The following is a 21,863-nucleotide window of genomic DNA, read 5'->3' as shown; positions in this document are numbered from 1 at the left end:
GAGCAATGAGCAGCTCTAGAAGCTGTGTTGTCCAGTGATTTTTAAGCAGGAAGTTAAGGTGGCCTGACACTAGGCATGGAGGGGGGAAAAAAGAAAAATTGGTTAAGACCCTAAACCTCTAGCCTTCAACATCCTTGGAGAGGCTAATCTACTGATTTGCTTTCAACAGAAGTTCAAACAAAGAAAAAAAAATCAAGAAAGGGCAATTCTATCTAGAAAAGTTACCATTTGAAAGAGCCAGAATATCACCAGACCTCTGAACCAATACCACCCAGTTCTAATATTAAGCGAAAACAGTGCAATCATTTTAAAAATACACCCATCCCAGCTGATATCTGGCATTAACATGGTAAATTTTTCCAAGGTGAGCACTGGCTCTGACTCCACAGCAGGAGTGTATGCTCCTAACAGAGGTCAGTTCTCAGTAGTACTCCACAACAGTGGAGACCACTTAAACCAGACAGAAACAGTAGTAACAGAGTTAGCAGCAGTTCATTCATTACTTCAACCTTTTAAACAATATTTTAAGAGCTGGAGGAGGACAATTAGGTTTAAATGAACTAATGGAACACTAAAAAGTAGCTAAGTCTCTAACATGGATGTGAGGGGTCTATTTCCAGATTGCAAAAGCTTCACCAAGAGCATTTCAATATAAATGAACCATAGTCAAGCAGTCAGTCAATCTACAGTAACCAACCCACAGCAGCAAGCAGGTATGAAAACTTAACTGCCTTCTCACCTCTGAATCATGAGAGGTACTTAGGTTACTTATTTCCCAGCTGGACTGGGGTCTGTGGAGGGGAAGAAGTCACGCTATGGGTCTGCATAACAAGTGATTAACAGAATTAAGACTTACGTAAAACAATTTCCTCCCTGTACACATTCTCTATTCCAAAAATCGTACATCTTCAACAGCAGCTTGAACAAAGGAACCATTGTGATCATCTAGTCTGACTTCTGTATAACACCGGCCAGACAACGTTCCCAAAATAATTCCTAGAGAATCTCTTAGAAAGAGATCGAATTTTGATTTAAAAAGTTACTCATGATGGAGAATCCTCCAAGACCCTTGGCAAAAATTTTTCCAGTGGTTACTCCTCTCACTGTTAAAAGTTTACACCTTATTTCCAGCCTGAATTTGTCTAGATTCAACTTCCAGCCACTGAATTATGTTAAGCCTTTCGCTGCTAGACTGAACCTGTTTGTTCCGATATAGGTACTTAAAGACTGTAATCAAGTCCCCCCTTAACCTTCTCTTCGTTAAGCTAAATAGATAGAGCGTCTTGAAACTAATCACTTTAAACCAAGTTTTCTAATCCTTTAATCATTCTCATGCCTCTTCCCTGAGCTCTCTCCAATTTAATCAACAGACACCAGAGCTCTGGATACAGGATTCCAGCAGCAGTGGCACCAGTGCCAAATACAGAGATAAAATAACCTCTCTGGGAAACTTGAGTTTCCTTTTTTTATGCATCCCATGACTGCAGTAATCCTTTTGGACAGTGTCACACAGGAGTTCATGTTCGACTGATTATTCACCAGGATCCCCCAATCTTTTTCGAGTCACTGCTTCCAGAATAGACTCCCCCATCCTGTAAGCACGGCCTACATTCTCAGTTCCTAGAAGTACACGGTTACACTAGCCATATTAAAAAACACATTGGTGCTTGCACCCAGCTCATCAAGTGATCCAAATCGTTCTCAATCAGTGACCTGTCTTCTTCATTATTTACCACTCCCCCAATTTGTGTCATCAACTAGAAAATGGGGGGAAGGAAGGCAGGGGGTTGACTACACTTTTCAAAATCCACTGCTTTTTTATATACATATTCAAAGTAGTGCAACTAACAATTTCATCAAATACTTTGCTTGGAGGCAGGGCAGAAGTGCACCTTAAAAGAAAGAGCTGGTGTAGATGCACTGCCCCGATCCAACTTACAGCGCTGCATTTTCAGCAATGAAAGCTGCAATGGTACAGTTCTTTAGGGTTGACCAAGCCACGTGAGGAAATATCAGCAGCTGATTATCATGGTGACCGATGCCTTAGAAATATTTAAGTTGAGAGGAAACTGTAGGAGAAAAAGTAAGGGAAAGCACAACCTGCAAAAATATTATACAGTAGAGACACAAGAGAGGACAATACAGGCAGGATACCACAACCACGCTAGGGCATGTTGTGAATGGACATTGAGTGGCTGTGGGGATAGGAGGAGGGTAGGTACAAATCCTTAAGCATTGGCTCCAACCAAAAGAGGTCAGAGCTAGTGTCTAACCTTTCTGCTGCTTTACCTCTTTTGTGTGTAATTAGATTATCCTGCAAATTAACAGTCACTCAGAAGACTAAACAATGACAATGCTGCCATCTTCAGATTTCAATCTTTGAATAGTACCTCAAGTAAAACATTAAAACCATAGTGCATCTGCCATAACAAAAAATACATTTGAACTACCAGTCGTGAATATAATGAAATATTAGATAAACATGTAATTCGCCCAATCAGAAATAGATTCTATATAACCTATGAGAACCAGATACAGTCTAACCAGAAATTACTAAATCCAGCTAAACTTCAGTAGAAATTGGTAAAAACTAGACAAATATTTCGCTTCTTCTTAAATTTGACAAAACACATTAAGTTTCAAAGATCACTTCAAAGTTCAGTCTCCCACTTTGCTTACACAGAACCATTATTTTAATTTCAAATCAAGCTGATCACTTAAGTATTTAAGAAAGAACAGCAGGGAAGTAAGAAAATCTAGTAAAGAATTGTGTCATAATCTGAGATATCTACACATGACCTGCAGAGATTTTAATTATCTGTGATTTTCATTGTATGCAGGACACTTACCCAATATACTGTAGCGGATGGCTCTGATGTATAACAATTCTACATGTTGGACAGGTGTTATTTTCCTCCAAATACTTCACCAGGCAACTTCTACAGACTGCAGACACATTTATAATTAGGAAGAAAAAAGACTATTAAAACAAGTTCACATTTGTGTTCTTGTGAATATTTTAAAAGAAATTAATTTACATACAAATAGTCACAGAACAACTCACACACAATTCAGATTTTGTCCCTTAAATTTTATATAAATAAGTTTGTAATATACCACTGAATAACACACAATTTCCATTATCTTTCATGGGAGTTCTTAGAACAATGGTAGATTATAAACAACGTATGAAGGACATACAGTTGAACCCTGTTATGTCGCTGGCCTAGGGGTTTGCCAAAAAGCGTCGAGATAACCGATGATCGAGATAAACCCCTATCCACCCCCCCACCCCTGAACTCCCCTGCCCTCTCTCCAACACCCCCTCCCTGCCCCCTTACCGCGGTGCCTGCACGTGGCTGGATCCGGCGAAGCGGGACGGGGAAGCGGGGCCGGGCGGGACCGGGACAGAGCCGGGCAGCCAAAGCGGGACCCGTAAGCGGGCCGGGCGGGCGGCAAGCGGGACCGGGTAAGCGGGCCGGGCGGGCGGCGGCGGGACCGGGAAGCGGGCCGGGGCGGGCGGGACCGGGCGGGCGGGCGGGCGGGCGGGCCGGGAAGCGGGACCGGGCCGGGCGGGCGGGCGGGCGGCGGGACCGGGAAGCGGGCCGGGCGGGCGGGCGCGGCGGGACCGGGGAAGCGGCCGGGCGGGCGGGCGGGCGCGGCGGGACCGGGAAGCGGGCCGGGCGGGCGGGCGGGCGCGGCGGGACCGGGAAGCGGGCCGGGCCGGGCGGGCGCGGCGGGACGGGACCGGGAAGCGGGCCGGGCGGGCGCGGCGGGACCGGGAAGCGGGCCGGGCCGGGCGGGCGGCGGGACCGGGAAGCGGGCCGGGCGGGCGGGCGGGCGGGCCGGGCGGGCGGGCGCGGCGGGACCGGGAAGCGGGCGGGGCGAAGGGACCGGGAAGCGGGCCGGGCGGGCGCGGCGACCGGGAAGCGGGCCGGGCGGGCGGGCGAACCGGGACCGGGTAAGCGGGCCGGGCCGGGCGGGCGGGCGCGAACCGGGACCGTAAGCGGGCCGGGCGGGCGCGCGCGGGGCCGGGTAAGCGGGGCCGGGCGGGCGGGACCGGGAAGCGGGCCGGGCGGGCGGGCGGGAAGCGGCGGCGGCCGGGCGGGCGGGACCGGGAAGGGCGGGCGGGCGGGCGGGGACCGGGAAGCGGGCCGGGCGCGGCGGGACCGGGAAGCGGGCCGGGCGGGCGGGCGGGAACCGGGACCGGGTAAGCGGGCCGGGCGGGCCGACAGACGGGCGGGTGGCGGCGGGACCGGGTAAGCGGGCCGGGCCGGGCGGGCGGGCGGCGAACCGGGGGCCGGGCGGGCGGGCGGGCGGGCGGGCGCGAACCGGGGCCGGGTAAGCGGGGCCGGGCGGGCGGGACCGGGAAGCGGGCCGGGCCGGGTGCAGACGGGCGGGTGGCGAAGCGGGGACCGGGTAAGCGGGGCCGGGCAGGTGGGTACGCGGGGAACCGCGGGGCTGGGGAGCCGGGCGGCCAGGGACGCGGGGAGCCGGGCGTCTGGGGAACAGCGCGGCTGGGGAGCCGGGGCTAGGGCAGGAGTCGCGTGGCCGGGGAGGGATGCGGCAGGAGCCGGGCAGGGCCGCCGCCGGAGTTACAGTCGAACCCATTTATCTCGACCTCGGTTAGTGGCAAATTCGGTGCTCTTCTGTGCTCAAGATATTAGGGTTCGGTGAGATTAAAGAATCGACATAACCGATGAGAAACCGATAAGACAAAGAGGGGCCCCGCCCGGCCCCGCTTCCCCGGTCCCCGCCCGCCCGCCATAACCGATGAGAAACCGATAAGACAAAGAGGGAGTTTGGCGGTTCCACTTCTAAAACGTCGACTTAATAGGATTGGCAAGTTAACCGAGGTCGAGATAAATGGGTTCAACTGTACTATGTTATTGTCCTATTCCTGAACAGGTAAAGCTTACTTCAGAACTATTAGAATATATAACACACAACCCAAAATACCATATGCAAACTTTGAGCTGTGGCTGTAAACGAAAGGAAATTGAGGCAAGGACATAAACTTGGGGCAAAGAAAATATTTCCTTCCGAGAAGTTGCTGTTTAGTGACCATGCAGCTCCTACCTGAAAGGGCATTCAGGTGCTGTTTCACCTCACACCAAACACAACGTACATCACAATAGAGCACTGAACAATAGTTTGATTTTGGACCTGTTTCAAAGTCTACATACATAATTCTGTTTATTTCATTTTACAGAAATTTACAAACAAGTTACGCATTTTAACCTAATACTATTAGCCGTTTAAAGAAAATCATACAAAATTATTTACTTGGACAGTAATTGATTATAGAGACAAGATGGGTGAAACAGACAAGATTTTGACCTACACAGAGCTCTTCTTCTGGACTTTCATCAACAGAAGTTGGTCCAATAAAAGATATTGCTTCACCCACCTTGTCTCCCTAATATCCTAGGACCAACCCAAGTACAACACTGCAAACAGTAATTACTTATGTGATAAATAAATTCCAGCTAAAGATTTTTCTTTTTTTCTAATGATTTTTGAGTTACTAAAATTTCTGTGTATATATGAAGTGGGCAATTTGGGTAAGTGAGCATCTTTCCAATAACTCAGGCTAATTCATTATTTTTACCGAACAGTGCTATAAGAGTTCCAAAGACTAAGTTACAGGGGTATACTTTCTACAGTTAAACAGTGCCATCTACCTCTCAGACAAGTTGATGTATGTTTGAAGAATAATTACAAATCAAAAGCCAAAAGTCAGCAAAGCAAAGGTGTAATGTATGAATGTATTACACTATTTTCAGTCAGTACATTAAAGATAACATTGCTAGCAGCTGTTGTCAATGACTTAACTAGCAGGACAGCATTCTTATCCTGAACAATAAAACAAGTCTAGTAGTATTAGCAGGTAAACATGCCCAATGATCTGTGATGGGATATTAGATGGGGTGGGATCTGAGTTACTACAGAGAATTCTTTCCTGGGTGCTGGCTGATGAGTCTTCCCCACATGCTCAGGGTTTAGCTGATCGCCATATTTGGGGTCGGGAAGGAATTTTCCTCCAGGGCAGATTGGCAGAGGCCCTGGGGGGTTTTCGCCTTCCTCTGCAGCGTGGGGCACGGGTCACTTGCTGGAGGATTCTCTGCACCTTGAAGTCTTTAAACCATGATTTGAGGACTTCAATAGCTCAGACATAGGTTAGGGGTTTGTTACAGGAGTGGGTGGGTGAGATTCTGTGGCCTGCATTGTGCAGAAGGTCAGACTAGATGATCACAATGGTCCCTTCTGACCTTAAAGTCTATGACTATGACTCTACTGCTCACTGAAGCCCAGATCCTGCACAGGAATCTGCTTCAGTGGGACTCTACACAGGGGAAGGGGTCCAGACTAGCAGAGTCTCAAGCAGAGAGGAAGCCCAGGAAGGCAACCAGGAGGCCCAAATCCTGCTCTCAATGAGTCAATGAAAGCAGAATCAAACCCATCGTTTATAGCTTTAAACTCAATTGTAAGGTTTTTTTCTTACTATAATTCAGAATGTTTATTTTAAAAAGCATCCACTAGAAAGCAGCAGTCACTATCCACTGCAATATCCTGCACCACCTTTCTTACATTTTCATTCCTGCTGGCTTTTTTTTTAAATCTATCTTTCCTCATCTTTTATTATCCTTTTGAATGCTGAAGATAAAAACCTGTATTTGGAGTATAACTTTTCATGACACATTAAGACAGCTTTCAGGGGGGAGAGATAGCTCAGTGGTTTGAGCACTGGCCTGCTAAACCCAGGGTTGAGAGTTCAATCCTTGAGGGGGCCACTTAGGAATAAAGGGCAAAAATCTGTTGGATGATTTAATTGGGGACTGGTCCTGCTTTGAGCAGGGGGTTGGACTAGATGATCTCCTGAGCTCCCTTCCAACCCTGAGATTCTATGATATACACGCTGCCATCAAGGTAGAAGATGAAGTATTAAAACAATTTAACAAAAGCGGCATTTTGTTATTGCCATTGTTAATGAAAAGGCATGAACAGGAGAAGACTGTTAATAGCTACCAAAACATAGTATCTGTTGGAGTTTGTCCCGGCCAAGTCATAAGACTGGAGAGTTATAATTACCAAGATACAGATGAAGGAAGCAAGCATGGGAAGAGATGGAGGAAATTTACTTTCCCCATAATTCTGATCCTCTGCAGGGATTCTCACCCTAGTTTTAAATTCCTGACATGACAGATGGAATCCCTGAAATTCTAAAGGTTTGAGTATCCCTGAAAGCAATAAGCAGCAACCAGACATGTGAGCCACCCCGCTAGTGACCAGATAGTACCTTGGAATCTTCCAGTTTGGTTCTCAGTTAGTAGAAAAAAAAATCCTTAAAATTAAAGCCAGACACAAAAATAGAATTGATTGAGAGAAGTCAGTGCCTTGACAGCATGTAATGTGTGTAAATGTTGCAAATAATCCAACATCTTAAACAGACTCCTCCAAGATAATATTTCCCAAAAGGGAAAATTAAAAAGGCAATTAAGTTTCCTTCCTCTAAAGATACTTTACAGCAGAGTGTGTCCTGCATACTCAAGGGATATCCCAAAAGACAAACATATACCCACCAAACAGCACATGCAATATGAACAATGCCAATACCAACAAGATTTGTTGTAGTTTTTAAATTATAATAAGGTAACATACTCCTATCACCTGTCCAGCTTAACGTAAGCCTAAAGGATGGATCCAGAACTAAGCAAACTTTCCAAAAGCACAGACAATGCAAACAAGTGACATACCTGAAAACACAAAAGCTCGAGGGGCTGGAGATTTGAGCTCTCTTATTTCAGATACAGGTTCTGCAGGATTGTCACCCCAAACCTGTGTTCTTCTCGAGTCCCAATCCAAGAAATAGTGCTTGGCAAGCATATGTAGCAATGACCATATGTATGCCTTGCCTATGTGAATGGAACATGCTTGCCTGCCATGCACATTTCTGAGCTACCGGCAAGCAAAGGCTTTCCTGCCTCAGATCAAATGAGCCTTGACATGATTTTCTAGACTTAGGCCTTGCAGATCGTATCAATCAGCCATTTAAACACAGTCCTTTTAGTGATAGCATTGCTGAAGTATGATACTAGGTGGATCAGCAAAAAAAACTTTCATCTCATTCCACCAGGGAGGAATGATTCCAAAACTAGACTGGTAATTCATGAAGCAAAGAGTAGCAGCAATGTACCAGCAACCTCTTCATCAGAAGATATCCCAGCATAACATTTCAGGGTTATGGGGCACAGTACAGCCCTGGCCGCCTCTACAACCAAATTCTTGCATTGGGATGGGAGAAGTAAAAACTAGTACAGGACAGGGTGTCAAGACTGGTACCTCTCTCCGATGGCCCTTATCAACATAATCAGAATAGATAAAAAGCAGAGAAAAACCACTAAAAAGAGATACTGCATCACCCCAAAGCTGGAGGGGACAAAGAGCTAGAGTGGTAACTGAAGAAAAAGTTGAACAGGTGGTTTAAAGGCAAGTAGTTAAGGTTACTGTAAGGGCAGGGCATGACCACAAGTTTGGGGAGAAGGGACTAGCACTCATGGCTGCTACTGCCTATAGTATACTCTAGAATTTGGGATCTCTGCCTGTCTCACGCCAGGGTGAGTTCTGAATAGACGCTATAACCAGAGAATAAGGTTTGTTTTTTTTCAAAACAATTTAGTTACAATTCAAAGTCCTTCTAGCATTTGTCTTCATATTCTGAAATACAAATTTTCTAATAAGTATTTAGTATAATAATTTTTTTAACTACCAATATTGCGAATGTGAAAAATCCATCTGATTATTGCTGTTGAGATAACTACTACTTTTTAAAATCACTGCAAGATATTTTTTAAAACCACTTCCATTTATTATACATGTATATGGTTTCAGCTCTGTGCAACACAGCTAGGGCTCATGGTTTTGCTTCTCTTGTTCTCTTCATGAGACAATATAATTTTTGCTTAAAACGTGAAGTATATACCAAAATTTTCATTGTTTTGGCAGAGCCACAATAGATTTTTAAATGTCAACTGAAAACGGAAGTATCTAGTATGTAAAAAAAAACATTAATCTTCTTTAACACACTATAGAATCGTAGTCATACTCACAGGTATGTAAGCATTCTGTTACAGTGGTAGCATCGATAAGGTATCCATTGCAGAGACGACAGGTTATATGGGCATTAATATCCCAGAGTTTAATCTTTCTAGTCAGCATCTTTGGTGTCTGTAGAAGAAACACACAATTGTTAGCATCCCAGGTGTACTGATTATGTAGCAAGTCTTGGAGTAACCTAATAATTTGTATCACAGATATCAATATGCAACTTCACGCTCCCAGGCATTTTATGTATGGAATAAGGGTATTATATAATTTTAAAGGATTTACCTGATAAAAATGGGCTGTGAAACAAACCATGTAAGAATCATAGAATCTCAGGGTTGGAAGGGACCTCAGGAGGTCATCTAGTCCAATCCCCTGCTCAAATCAAAGCAGGACCAATCCCCAGACAGATTTTTGCCCCAGATGGCCCCCTCAAGAATTGAACTCACAACCCTGGGTTTAGCAGGCCAATGCTCAAACCACTGAGCTATCCCTCCCTCTGACTTATCTAGTGCCTTCCACTGGATGATCTTGGGGGCTGATCCAACTCCAGTAAAGGTAACTGGAGTGCTTCCATTGACTCCAGTTGGCTTTAGCTCATGCTATTAGTGGACAGGAATGGGCCAGATTTCATACTAGTTGCTTCAATGACCCTTTATTTTGTATTTGAAAATTATACTTTGAATAATGTAGATGAGAGGGATTGGTAATTACTACATTAATATAGCTCAGATTCTGTAAGCAAGTAGAAGGAGTTGATATTCTGATCTTAACAGTTTTTCTTCTAAATTATGCCAGCATGTTGCATAACAGAGCTCCTTTACCAACGAAAAATACTACATTTTAGGGCCAAATCCTGCTTGTTTTACTCATATAAGTAATCTCATTCAAGCCAATAATTAAAGCATATGAAAGTGAGAAGAGTGGACCCTGAAGAAAGTTCATCAGAGCACAATATCAAAAGGAGTAGGTCTGGTTCGGTAAAATTTATCAAGTTGTACTTTGTATTTATAGCCTATTTTCCCTATAGTTAAAACTTTACTTAGAAATTGAAGAAAAATTGTATTTGAATAAAGTGGCTGTAAAGTAAACTGAAATGGTTTTCCTAAAAGCTAAAACTAGATTCTCACAACAAAAAATATGACTTCAAACATAAAATGAGCTCTGTACCAACAAAGTTGCCTCCTATGAAACTAAGAAATCTGAACTGAACACTTTTTTCCTTCAAAGGTGAAGGAGATGACAAATACCATAACAAAAGGAAAGGAAGACAGGGATTTCAAAACAGAATAGCTCTTTTCAAACCATTTTTCATGGTATTTCTGATATCACTTGCAGAGCAAACAGAAATCTGCAAAAGCCTTTTTAGGGGATGGTACATGCCTCTGATAGTTAAAATACACCACTACCTATTATACAAAGAAATAGGTATGTACTTTTTCCTCTTCTGGAATCACAAGAAGTCTGCTTGAAATTTTAAGAACTTTGTACTTCACCCTTAAAACCATTTTAGGATGACAGATATTTATCAAGAGCACTTGAAGCCTGAGAGCCACACTTGTAATTCACTAGTATTAACTTTCACCATAAAGTTTTTGATAACCTGTATTTTTTTTTAAATTGCTTTTGGATTCAGAGAACATGATCAATTTTTTAACACTACATACATTTTGTTGCAAAACAAATATTTTTTGGAACTGTGGAGAAAAACTTCACAAGAAAACAAAGTAAATGGCTACGATAATGCATTTTGTCAAAAAACAGCTTAACAAAGTTGGTTAAACTAAGGGCTCTCACACAAACAAGTAGCTCACACCTGAAATTAGACTACAGCATGCAACGCTATATAGCTTCCATATCCCTTTACTTCCATAAGCATACAGTACACAAGCAACATATACGGAATTAGATTTAAATGCTGGCCCCTAGTATATTTTAACACACTAAATCTTTCCCAAAATTTCAATACATGACCACTAAGTGTATAATTTATCTCCTCTGTTGCTGTTAGCTGATCCTGCTGGAAAAAATGTGACTTCGTTGCTGACCTGATGCAGGTAGTTTGTTAGCCCCAGCCAGATATTAAGGAGCAAGGATTGGCTCTGTAGAAAGGACCCAGGGTGTGAACTGAGCAGCCCACAGGCAGATTATGGAAAGCAACCACGTCTGAGGAAAACACTTAAGCTAAATTCTGTGCATCATTTTAGTTCCTTTTATTTAAACAGCAGACCCAGAAAGGGCCAAGCTATGACCTGCTAAAATCTGTGCAATTTTAAGCATGGTAAAGAAGCCACCTGCTTACACATTCTTGCTGTAAAGGAACATATATTGGTAGAATAAAATGATAGAACTAACATTAAAGCAGGGAGAAAAACTGGTTTTGCAATGTGTTACATTCAGCTCCCACACTGCAGGTGTTACCAAACTGCATTTCAGTAAAATGATTGACGGTGTTTGGTTCAGAACTACAAATTTTAGTTTATTTTGGAATACATTTCATAATCTGAATGAAGATCTTCAGAGCATGCAAGCTTCCCTATTTGGATACAGCAAGAAGATAATGTTTAACCTCTACCTTACACTCTTTGCTTTTTTATTCTTTCCCTCTGTTTAATTCGGGTATGTAATTAAACATTATGGGCCAGCAGAAACCAAACTTTTGAACCAATATGAGGAGTAACTGGACTGAAAGGAGTACATTACCCTCTATTTTAAGACACTAAAATGCATTTCACCGCTAGCACTGTAAAAACATAGCATGTGACATGAGAAAAAACTTGAAGTACTTCAAATTCTTAAGGCTGAGAAGACAAATAAATGTACAAAAAAGCGTTGCATGGAATTCTAAGGTTTCATAATCAAATGAAGTAATGACTAGCTGTTAAGGACGCATCAAAAATGCATTTAACTTGTGCTGTATAACAGATCGGTCAGAACCTAATTCCGTAGCATAGATTACTCCTATTCCAATATTCATTTTCAAGCTTAGTTTCCAAGCAACTGAAAGATTTAGCAGTTCATAGATAGCAGGAGTCTCGTTAAAAAGATTGTTGCATAGAAGACAGCTGTGTTTACAGAACCCAAAGAGGACAGACTATTTGTGACTTATTCTTAAAATGATGTACAGGAGTTGGTACAAGTAGTAGCTACTGATAAACCACTAGATTAGGCCTGCACAACTTGAAAAGCATCGAGGGCCACATTACTCCAAAGAAAACAGCTGAGGGCCGAAACCCCCCCCCCCCCTGCCAGCACCTCCCGGCCCCGCAAAAACACCCCGCCCCAGCGCCACCCAGCCCTGCAGAAACAAACCCTCCTTCCCCAGCGCCGCCCCACCAAAACAGCTGTGGGCCAAAAAGGAAGGTTGGGGGTGGGGAGGTGATACTTGATTTTAAATCAACCAGGGGCTCCCAGCTGAAGAGTTGGCTGGGAGCCCTCAGTGGCAAATTAAAGGGCCCGGGGCTCCAGTGGCTAGGGGAACCGGGAGCTTTCCGGGGCTGGGGCAGGGATTTAAAGTGCCCAGAGCTCCTGCCACTGAGGGGAGCCTGAGCCCTTTAAATCCCAGCCCCAGCCCATCCGCTGGAGCAGCGGCTGGGATTTAAAGAGCTCTGGGCTGCCCGCAGAGCACCGTGTGCGGGGGATTTAGAATCCCCCCGCGGGCCGCACAGTGAGGCGGGCCGCATGTTGTGCAGGCCTGCACTAGATAATGGTGATCACGACCAAATTAGGTTCCACATCTTCAGGGGGGAGAGGGGGGAAGAATCATACTGTCATGGTGACAACTAAACTTTAGAAAAGGGCGTTTCAAAAATGATTAAGCTAGCCAAATGAAACTAGTGCAAGTAAACTTACATGTAGCCATACAATAATCAAAGGCACACATATCACTAAACAAAGTGGAAAGGTAAAAAAACAGTTTGGTGAAATGGCAACTTTCAAGAAGTTGATCAAGCCAAATAGGAGTCAGTCAGAAAATGGAAATTCAACACTAGAAGCTCATAGAAAGTATAAATCATAATAGATAGCATGCTAGTTAGGAAGGCTAAGAAGATATTGGAAGGGCAAACAGCCAAAGGCATAAAAACAAATATGACTAAGTATTTTAGTAGCAATCTAGCCAAAGAACTGATGAGTCCACAGAAACAGCAAGGAGTAAACAGAGTAATTAATAAGGATAAAAATACTGGTGAACTTTGAGGCAAAAACATTTACCTTCTCTAGAGAATGATGGGGGAATTCTTCACATTGTAAAGATGAGCTACTATCAAAACACTGAAAGAGCAACAAGTGGTGCTAGAACAATCTGAGCAGCTAGCTAGCAAAAGGCTACCAGGACCAAGTGTTACACATCTACCAGATCTGAAAGAGCTAAAGAATGAAGCAGCTGAGATACTAACAAAAATATGCAACCTCATTAAATTCTGCTATTATACCAGAAAACCAGAGGGTACCAAAGGATGCAGCAGGGGCAAACCTGGGAATGAATTAATAGTTTAACTAACTGTTCTGGTAAGGGAAGTCTTAATTAATAAACCCCTGAATGAACAGGAAAACAGAACAAGCCAGCATGGTTTCTTGTAAAGGAAAACTACACATCTCCAATCCATTAAAATTCCTTGAGCATGTTAACAAAACTAGAACACAACACTGGTTGACAAACTTTCTTAGAACTTTCAAGGAGTCTGGATAACTCACAAAAGAGTACTGTGAAATTAAAAATTGGCTAGAGAATAAAAAGAGTAGACGTGCTTGTTCAGTTTTCAACATAGCTAACTGTTAACAGTGGTGTGCCTCGAAGTTCTGTACTACAACCAGTGCCAGACATATTTGTAAATATTTGGACATGGGGTGCGCAGCAAGTGTCAAATTATGAAGATCCCAACTACTTAGATTAGTCAAACCTGAGAAGACTGAGGTAGTACAAGAGGGAAGGTAGATAAATGGGGACATAATGGTAAATTCAACGTTAATAAATGCATATTAATGCACATTGGAAGGAATAATTCCTACTACTCGTATTATTGGGTTCAGTATCACCTTTAAGCACCAAGGCCCAGATTTTTAAAGGTATTTAGGCAGTACTCAGCATCACAAGGTTTGAGTCACTTAGGGGGTGTCCGCATCACAATCAAGAGGCGTGACTGCAGTTTAGGCAGGCATACCCACACTGACCTTCATCTAGCTACTGCTGCTAAAAATAGCAGTGAAAATGCAGCAACACAGATCCCAGCACAGACTAGCAACGCGAGTACTTACCCAGTGTTCTGGGCAGGGTTCTACAGCCCACGTTAAAGCCTGTGATTACGCTTAGGCACTTAGGCCCTATTTTTTTTTATAACTATTTAGGCACTGCTCAGCTCAGCATCACAACTCCTAACGGACTGAGGAGCCTAAGGAGATGTCTATTCTACAAACTGCAGTTGACGCAAGCCACATCAGCATACAGCTGCCAAACTTTGCCTATTGCTCAGGCGTGTGCATACTTGGCTGCTTGCAGCATCACTGCACATAGACACGCATTCCTGGTGAGTATGTAAATTGCAGTGTACCACAGGTAGGTATCCCAGTGTGCCACCTGTCCCTGCCCAGCACAATACCTTTTAGGAAATCTTTGCAACACGTTGTGGGATAGAAATGGCTTGCCAAGGGGTCTCTTGGAGCTAGGGGTCGAATTCCCAGCATGCAACTTTCTCGATCCCACAATGCCATCCGTATCCCATAATTCTGACACCACTTTTTAAAAATTCGACAAAGCCACACAGCACTTTTTGGTGCTTGCCATCTGTGACAAGCATGGAGTTTACAGAGCTCTCCACTATTCTCATGAACACTGCAAATACCAGATGAATGATTCTCCTGTATTTGCAGACCTGCAAGTAGTACTGCAGCAATGAGGGACAGGAGAATTTCTCCAAGGACAGCTTGCCGAGAGACACAGTGAAAGACCATTCAAGGTTGTTGGTGGCATTCAAAAAGCAGCTGCAGACTGTGCAGCACTGCTTCTGGGCTTGAGAAACAAGCACTGACTGTATCACAGGTATGGGACAACAAGCAGCAGCGGCTGCAGCACTTTAGGATGCAAAAGGCCACATTCCAGGATCTGTGTGCAGAGCTCGCCCCAGCCCTCCAGCACACGGACACCAGAATGAGAGCTGCATTGGACAGTGGACAAGTGGGTAACAATCTCACTCTGGAAACTTGTAACATGGGAAATCATTTTGAAGTTGGAAAATTCAGTGGAATCTTCTTTGCGCCTGGAGCTTTGGACGCTGTTTGAATTGTGTAGTGCTTGTTGTACACATTCATAAATATGACAGGGTTTTTCCTGAAGCTATGAATTCCTTAGTGCTTGGTGTGTATTTATAAGCACTGAATGCTTTGACTAACTCTGCATTCTGCAATATTTGTTGTGAACTACTAAAGATAATAAAATTACCCAAAAATAGAACTTTACTGAATGGGAGGGAGGGGGAAGTGCAGAAAACCAATATGCCAAAAAATAAACCAACCTTCCCGCAAACTCCCCCCCACACACACACACACAGACACAATGTTAAACAAGTTTCTAACAAATCAAGGAGATAAAAATTTAAAATTAGAAGAACAAATAATTTTGTCCATTTGAGTGCACAAATGTAGTCTGTTATGGCTACAAATATAGTGAGCTGTGTAAACCAGATTAGCATATGCGAAGGTGTGGTTTTCCTTGCTGTCCCCCCACGTGGAGTGGTAGGGTAAGGATGCAGTCTGTGATGACGTGGTATTTTGGGGGTTGTAGGGAGCAACGATCATGGAGTTCTCCAAGGACTGCAAAGGGTAGAATCCAGCATTTTTGGACTTGTAGGTCAACTAGGGTCTGCAGCATTTGAGTATGCAGCCTGAGAAAACCCATTATGTCCAGGTGCATTTCCCTCTTTTTATCCTGCTAGGACTCCTGAGTCTTTTCCTATCCTCTCTGCCTTTCTCCATGCTGTCAGTCATCTTGGAGAGCCAAGCCCTTTGTTCAGTCTGATGCAGCACTAGTTTGAAAGATCTCACAGCACATGTCCTCCTTAGTCCTCTTCTTTTCATCAGGATCAGCCATTCTGAGAGTGTGGAAGGGACATCCCTCAAGTCCCCCATGCCAGAAACTGCTGATAAAAACGGAGACTAAATCCAGTGGTGCCAGTCACAATTCAAAGGGAAAGTATTTTCCAAACTCCCTTCCCTTATTCCCATAAATATTTTTTAATAAATTCTTATTGACACTGCAGCTTCGGAAGGCCTCAGCACAGCATCAATCTCCTGCCCCAGCCACGGTGAGAAAGTATTTTCTCTTACATGAAGCTATAACATTTCAGTCCTTATTCCATGGGTAGGAATATAGGACAATGGCACTGAGTATTGGCACTATTTTCCACAGGCAGTGGTTATTTCAGCTGATATCTCACTCCTGAGCACCACAAAGGCACAGCTGCTACTGGCATCCCAAAGCTGCCATGGCCTGTAATGCTTCTTGCCTGTTTAGTCTCAAAACAGATTCTGGCTCATAGCATAGCTGGAGCCTCCACATCTCCCCCTCACTGTTCATGTCAGGGGTCCGTGTCCTGGGCCTGGTCTACACTAGGACTTTAATTCGAATTTAGCAGCGTTAATTCGAACTAACCGCTCAACCGTCCACACTAGGAAGCCATTTAATTCGAACTAGAGGGCTCTTTAGATCGAATTTGGTACTCCACCCCGACAGGTGGAGTAACGCTAAATTCGACATGGCTAGCTCGAATTAGGCTAGGTGTGGATGCAAATCGAACTTAGTAGCTCCGGGAGCTATCCCACAGTGCACCACTCTGTTGACGCTCTGGACAGCAGTCCGAGCTTCGATGCTCTGAGCAGCCACACAGGAAACGACCCGGGAAAATTTGAATTCATTTTCCTGTCTGGACAGTTAGAATCTCATTTTGTGGTTGGACATCGGGGCGAGCTCAGCAGCACCGGCAGCAATGCAGAGCTCTCCAGCAGAGAAGTTCATGTAATCTCTGAATAGAAAGAGGGACCCGGCATAGACTGACCGGGAACTCTTGGATCTGATCGCTGTGTGGGGCGATGAGTCTGTGCTTTCGGAGCTGCGCTCCAAAAAACGGAATGCAAAGACCTACGAGAAGGTCTCCAAAGCCATGATCCAGACAGAGGATACAGCCGTCATGCAACGCATCGCCGCGTGAAAACCAAGGACCCCAGACAAGGCTACCAAAAAATCAAAGCGGCAAACGGACGCTAAGGAGCAGTCGGTAAGTGCTGTAACCATGTTAACTTTTATTCTTAATATAACAGGAATCTGAACTGTGTGAAAAGGAGGGCTCTCTAGATATGGGGATAGAACAGAAATCATCCTTGGAGAGCTCCACGAAGCTCTCCTTGCGTTAATCGAAAAGCATCAGCAGGAGGTTCCTGGGGAGAGCTGCCTTATTGGGTGCTCTGTGGTAGCAGAGTTTTCCGCGCGAGGCTTTCATGAGGAACTCAAGGAGCACTGCCTCCCCGAGCACGGCTGCATCGGGCCCTGGTTCGTGCTAGCTTTCACGCAGCATGCGCTCTCTATCTCCTTCAGTGACCCTCCTCAGGGTGATCTCGCTCGGAGACTCCTGCATCTAATTAGGGTAATTACTGTAATTTTACGCCTGGTCCAAAGTATTTTTCAGAAATCTACAGACAGACGGCATAGCACAGACTCAGCACGCAGCTGCGTGACGAGCATAACGGAAAGCCAAAGAATATAATGGACGCTCATGGAGGGAGGGGGGAAGGAGGACGCAAGCTATCCCACAGTTCCTGCTGTCTCCGAAAAGTATTTGCATTCTTGGATGAGCTCCAAATGCTTCTAGGGTCAAACACAGTGTCTGCGGTGGGTCAGGGCATAGTTCGGCAATTTGCGCACACACCCCACCCACCACCAGAAGTGAAAACAATCCTCTGTTGACTCTTTTACATGTCACCCTATCTTTACTGAATGCTGCAGATAGACGCGATGGTGCAGCACTCAACACCAACATCCTTGCTCCCCCCACGCTATTGAAGGCTGACGGTACAATAAGATGGAAATCCATCCTCATCATCAGCCTCTTGGCATATGGGGCAGTGCAAAAGGGCTGGTAAACATGCCGACTAGTATCAGTAAGGTCGATCAAGGGCGCCTGTCCCTAATTTTTGATGGCTGATGGTACAATATGGCTGGTAACCGTCCTCATCATTGCAACAGGGGGCTGAGCTCCATCAGCCCCCACCCTTCATTGTAAATAAAAGATTCAATTGCCCCTGGACTAGCAGAGGGATGATGGGCTCCTTCATCCACACTCCTTAATGTCCTGCCTGGACTATCATTGCAGCTGGAGGCTTCCTTCCAGTCATTTCTCACAAACAAGTCACTGTGTCTTATTCCTGCATTCTTTATTACTTCATCACACAAGTGGGGGGACAATGGTATGGTAGCCCAGGAAGGCTGGGGTAAGAACGGAATGAACAGGTGGTGTTGTTGCAGGAGCACCCCCTGTGAATAGCATACAGCTCATAATTTATGCAGGATCAGACACAGAGCGGCTGTGCTCTCTGGTTCTATGATACAGTGGTTCTCTAGTACACTTGCCCATAATCTAGGCAGGACTGATTCTATTTTTAGATACCAAAAAGGAGGGATTGACTCAGGGAGTCATTCCCAATTTTTGCTTTTGCGCCCCTGGCTGCTCGGCCAGGGGCACTTATGACAGCCCCAAATGGTGCAGTGCAAAAGGACAGGTAACTATGCCCATCTTATTACCATCTTATTACCAATTTATGGTATGGTTGATGGTACAATATGGCTGGTAACCATCTCTGCTGTCATGCAAAAGCATGCTGCTGTGTAGCGCTGCTGGCCCGCCTCTGTCAGCGGCATCTAGTACACATACAATTCTGGGAAAACGGGCTTGAAATGATTGTCTGCCGTTGCTTTCCCGGAGGAAGGAATGACTGGCGACATTTACCCAGAATCCACCGCGAAAATGATTTGTGCCCCAGCAGGCACAGGGGTCTCAACCCAGAATTCACAGAGACAGCCTAGACTCAGTTAATTGTTCGCCAAAATGTATCTTTGCAAGGAATTCACTCCCTGTTTCCCATCTCACAGCTTCCACTGTCTCCAGACCTGCCACAGCATCCCCCTCGCAGAGGCTGGCGAAGATTAGGCGGCGAAAGAAAAAGACAAGGGACAAGATGTTCGAGGAACGTATGGGCTGCTACCTAGCAGAGGCGGACCAGCAGAGCCAGTGGAGGGAGAGCGTCTCTCTGTGCCAGCGCTCACACAGCGAACGGGAGGAGAGGTGGCGTGAGGAAGACAAGCAGGCGACTGAAACAATGCTTGGACTAGTGAGGGAGCAAACGGACACGCTCAGGCGCCTTGTGGATGTTCTGCAGGACCGCAGGAGGACAGAGCCCCCCTGCAGTGTATCTGCAACCGCCCTCCCCCGCCACAAAGTCCCATACCCCCCTCACCGAAAATAATCAGGAGGAGGCGGCCGGGACGTGAATACTGTCACTGCACCACAGCACAGTGCTCAAGTACCCAAAAACTCTCATACCCTACAGTTGCCAAAATCCTTCACTTCCAGACTCACAGTAGTCCCAATCCCAGTCCCATCCCCTAACTGTCTACTTAATTAATAAAAACGCTTTGCTGTTAATTACTGTTTCCGTTATGTTTTTTCAAAGAAGACTGTGTTCGAATGGGGGGCGTGGGGAAGGGTGTGGTTAATTGCATAGGACAGTCACCTTTCCCAGGGTACAGACACGGGGGCAGGAACAGCAGCGGGTCACACACACGGTGCAGTCAGTAGGCAATCTGGTCGGTTTTTGGAGGTGGTTTCCAGGATCTGTGTGGGCGGGGGAGATGTGACTTTGCAGCAGGGGAGGGCGGTTACAGATCTTATACAGCGGTCCTTGTCCTGGACCGCTGAATCACGCAGCTGAGGAATCTGTATCTGTCCTCCTCCACCACAAGGTCACATATCCGCCCGCACACAGAATTCCATAAAGAGGGATGGCAGGCTCCGTTGAAAGAAGCCTTCCGGCACTGCGGACCGCTCTAGGAACAGGAGCCTGTCATTCCTTGAGTTTAGAGGCGGTCTTTACATCACCGCACACCCTACCCAGCACAGCCTGCGTCCCAGTTTCAACCCTTTCACGAAAAGTCATGAATAAAGAAACCTTTGTTAAGTAATAATGGGACATGTATTTTATTTTTACACGTGTGCTGGAAGTGGGGTAACGGGTGAACGGGGTATGTAACCGAAGAGGAGAGTCAACAGTAATTGGGTAAAGAAACAGGGGCAGGTTCAGCTTCTCTGTAAAGAAACTGAACAGTCACAGGTCACGCTGCTCGCTGGTATTTGAAGAGTTCCTTGTCGCTGTCCCAGGCGCCTGTATAGGGCTTCATGAGCAAGTGCATTAGCGGGCAGGCTGGGTCCCCGAGGATGACTATAGGCATCTGCACATCCACAACAGTTATTTCGTGGTCCGGGAAGAAACTACCTTCCTGCAGGCGTCTGAGAGCAGCCCACAGTTCCTGAAAACACACGCATCATGAACCTTGCCCGGCCACCCGACGTTGATGTTTGTAAAACGTCCCGTATGGTCCCCCAGTGCTTGCAGCACCATTGAAAAGTAGCCCAATTTCTCAGCAGCTGACTGTGGAAGAGCTGGATGATAAAGTGCGAGGAGGAGAAAACGGCGATGATCGCAGCGGGCTCCATGCTTGCAGTGCTGTGGCGTCCGCGCTGTCACTGACCAGAAAAGTGCACGAACAGATTGCCCGCAGGCGCTTTCACGGAGGGAGGGAGGTTGTGATTGACAGTTCAATGACGACACTTACCCAAAACCACCCTCGACACATTTCTCCCCCCAGCAGGCATTGGGGGCTCTACCCAGCATTCCAATGCGCAGCGGGGAGTGCGGGAACTGTGGGATAGCTTCCCACAGTGCACCGCTTCCAAAGTCGACGCTGGCCCCGTGAATGTGGACTCCGAAATTCGAATTAGTGTATTTAGTATGGATACACAAATTCGACTTCATAAGGTCGAATCCACAAATTCGAACTAAGTTGATTCGAAATAGTCTTGTAGTGTAGACAAGGCCTTGGACTCCTCCGAGGTATCCACAATGGTCTATGCGGTGCTGGTGGGATCTCTACCAAGTATGGTATCCAATTCCTTATAGAGGCGGCAGGTCTGCAGTGCAACACCAGACCTATACTTGCACTCTCAGGCCTGGGGTATCTCTGGGAAAGTTCCTTCACTTTCACCTGGTACTGCTGCTGTACCCAGCTGCCTGCATCATCTCTGCAATCTGCTCATAGGTCTCCACATTTCTACAGCTGTATTTGCACTGCCTTTTCTCCCCACAGGCCCAGGAGATCCAACACTTCATGTTTACTCCAGGCAGGGCTGCATTTGGTGCATGCAGCCAACATGAGTTGGGCAATTGCACACAGCAAGGGTGAGCTGCTAAGCGTGCTCACCAAGTTGGGCAACCAGAAGAGGCATTTTAAAAACATTCAGGAGCTTTTAAAGAGGGGTGATTTCCAGCCTCTATGCCCCTGCGCAATGGAGTTTAAAATTGTGACCAGATTGTTCATACCAGTTAGCAAATATTAACCCTTTTAGTCCTCTTTTCCTTTTTATATATTAAATTCACTTGCCTATTAACTATTCTTTATGGTATTAGCCGCCCCCATTGGCCCAGAGTGGCGAACCGCA

At 45.6% G+C, this 21,863-nt stretch overlaps 1 protein-coding gene across 6 annotated transcripts in view; it reads right to left on the bottom strand.

Moving 5' to 3' along the window:
* Positions 1–21,863, bottom strand: part of PCGF3 (polycomb group ring finger 3) — a 107,876-nt gene that overhangs the window by 28,144 nt on the left and 57,869 nt on the right. For all 6 annotated transcript variants that reach the window (XM_039544370.1, XM_039544369.1, XM_039544373.1 and 3 more), the window contains 2 exons: positions 9,111–9,228; positions 2,850–2,946 (listed from right to left, as the gene is read on the bottom strand). In XM_039544370.1, coding sequence (XP_039400304.1) covers positions 2,850–2,946; positions 9,111–9,228 — 215 coding nt within the window. The remainder of the gene's footprint in view (positions 1–2,849; positions 2,947–9,110; positions 9,229–21,863) is intronic.

The sequence above is a fragment of the Mauremys reevesii genome, linkage group 6 (genome assembly GCF_016161935.1).
Source record: "Mauremys reevesii isolate NIE-2019 linkage group 6, ASM1616193v1, whole genome shotgun sequence".
NCBI classification, from domain to species: Eukaryota; Metazoa; Chordata; order Testudines; family Geoemydidae; genus Mauremys; species Mauremys reevesii.
This window is presented reverse-complemented; position numbering and strand designations above follow the sequence as displayed.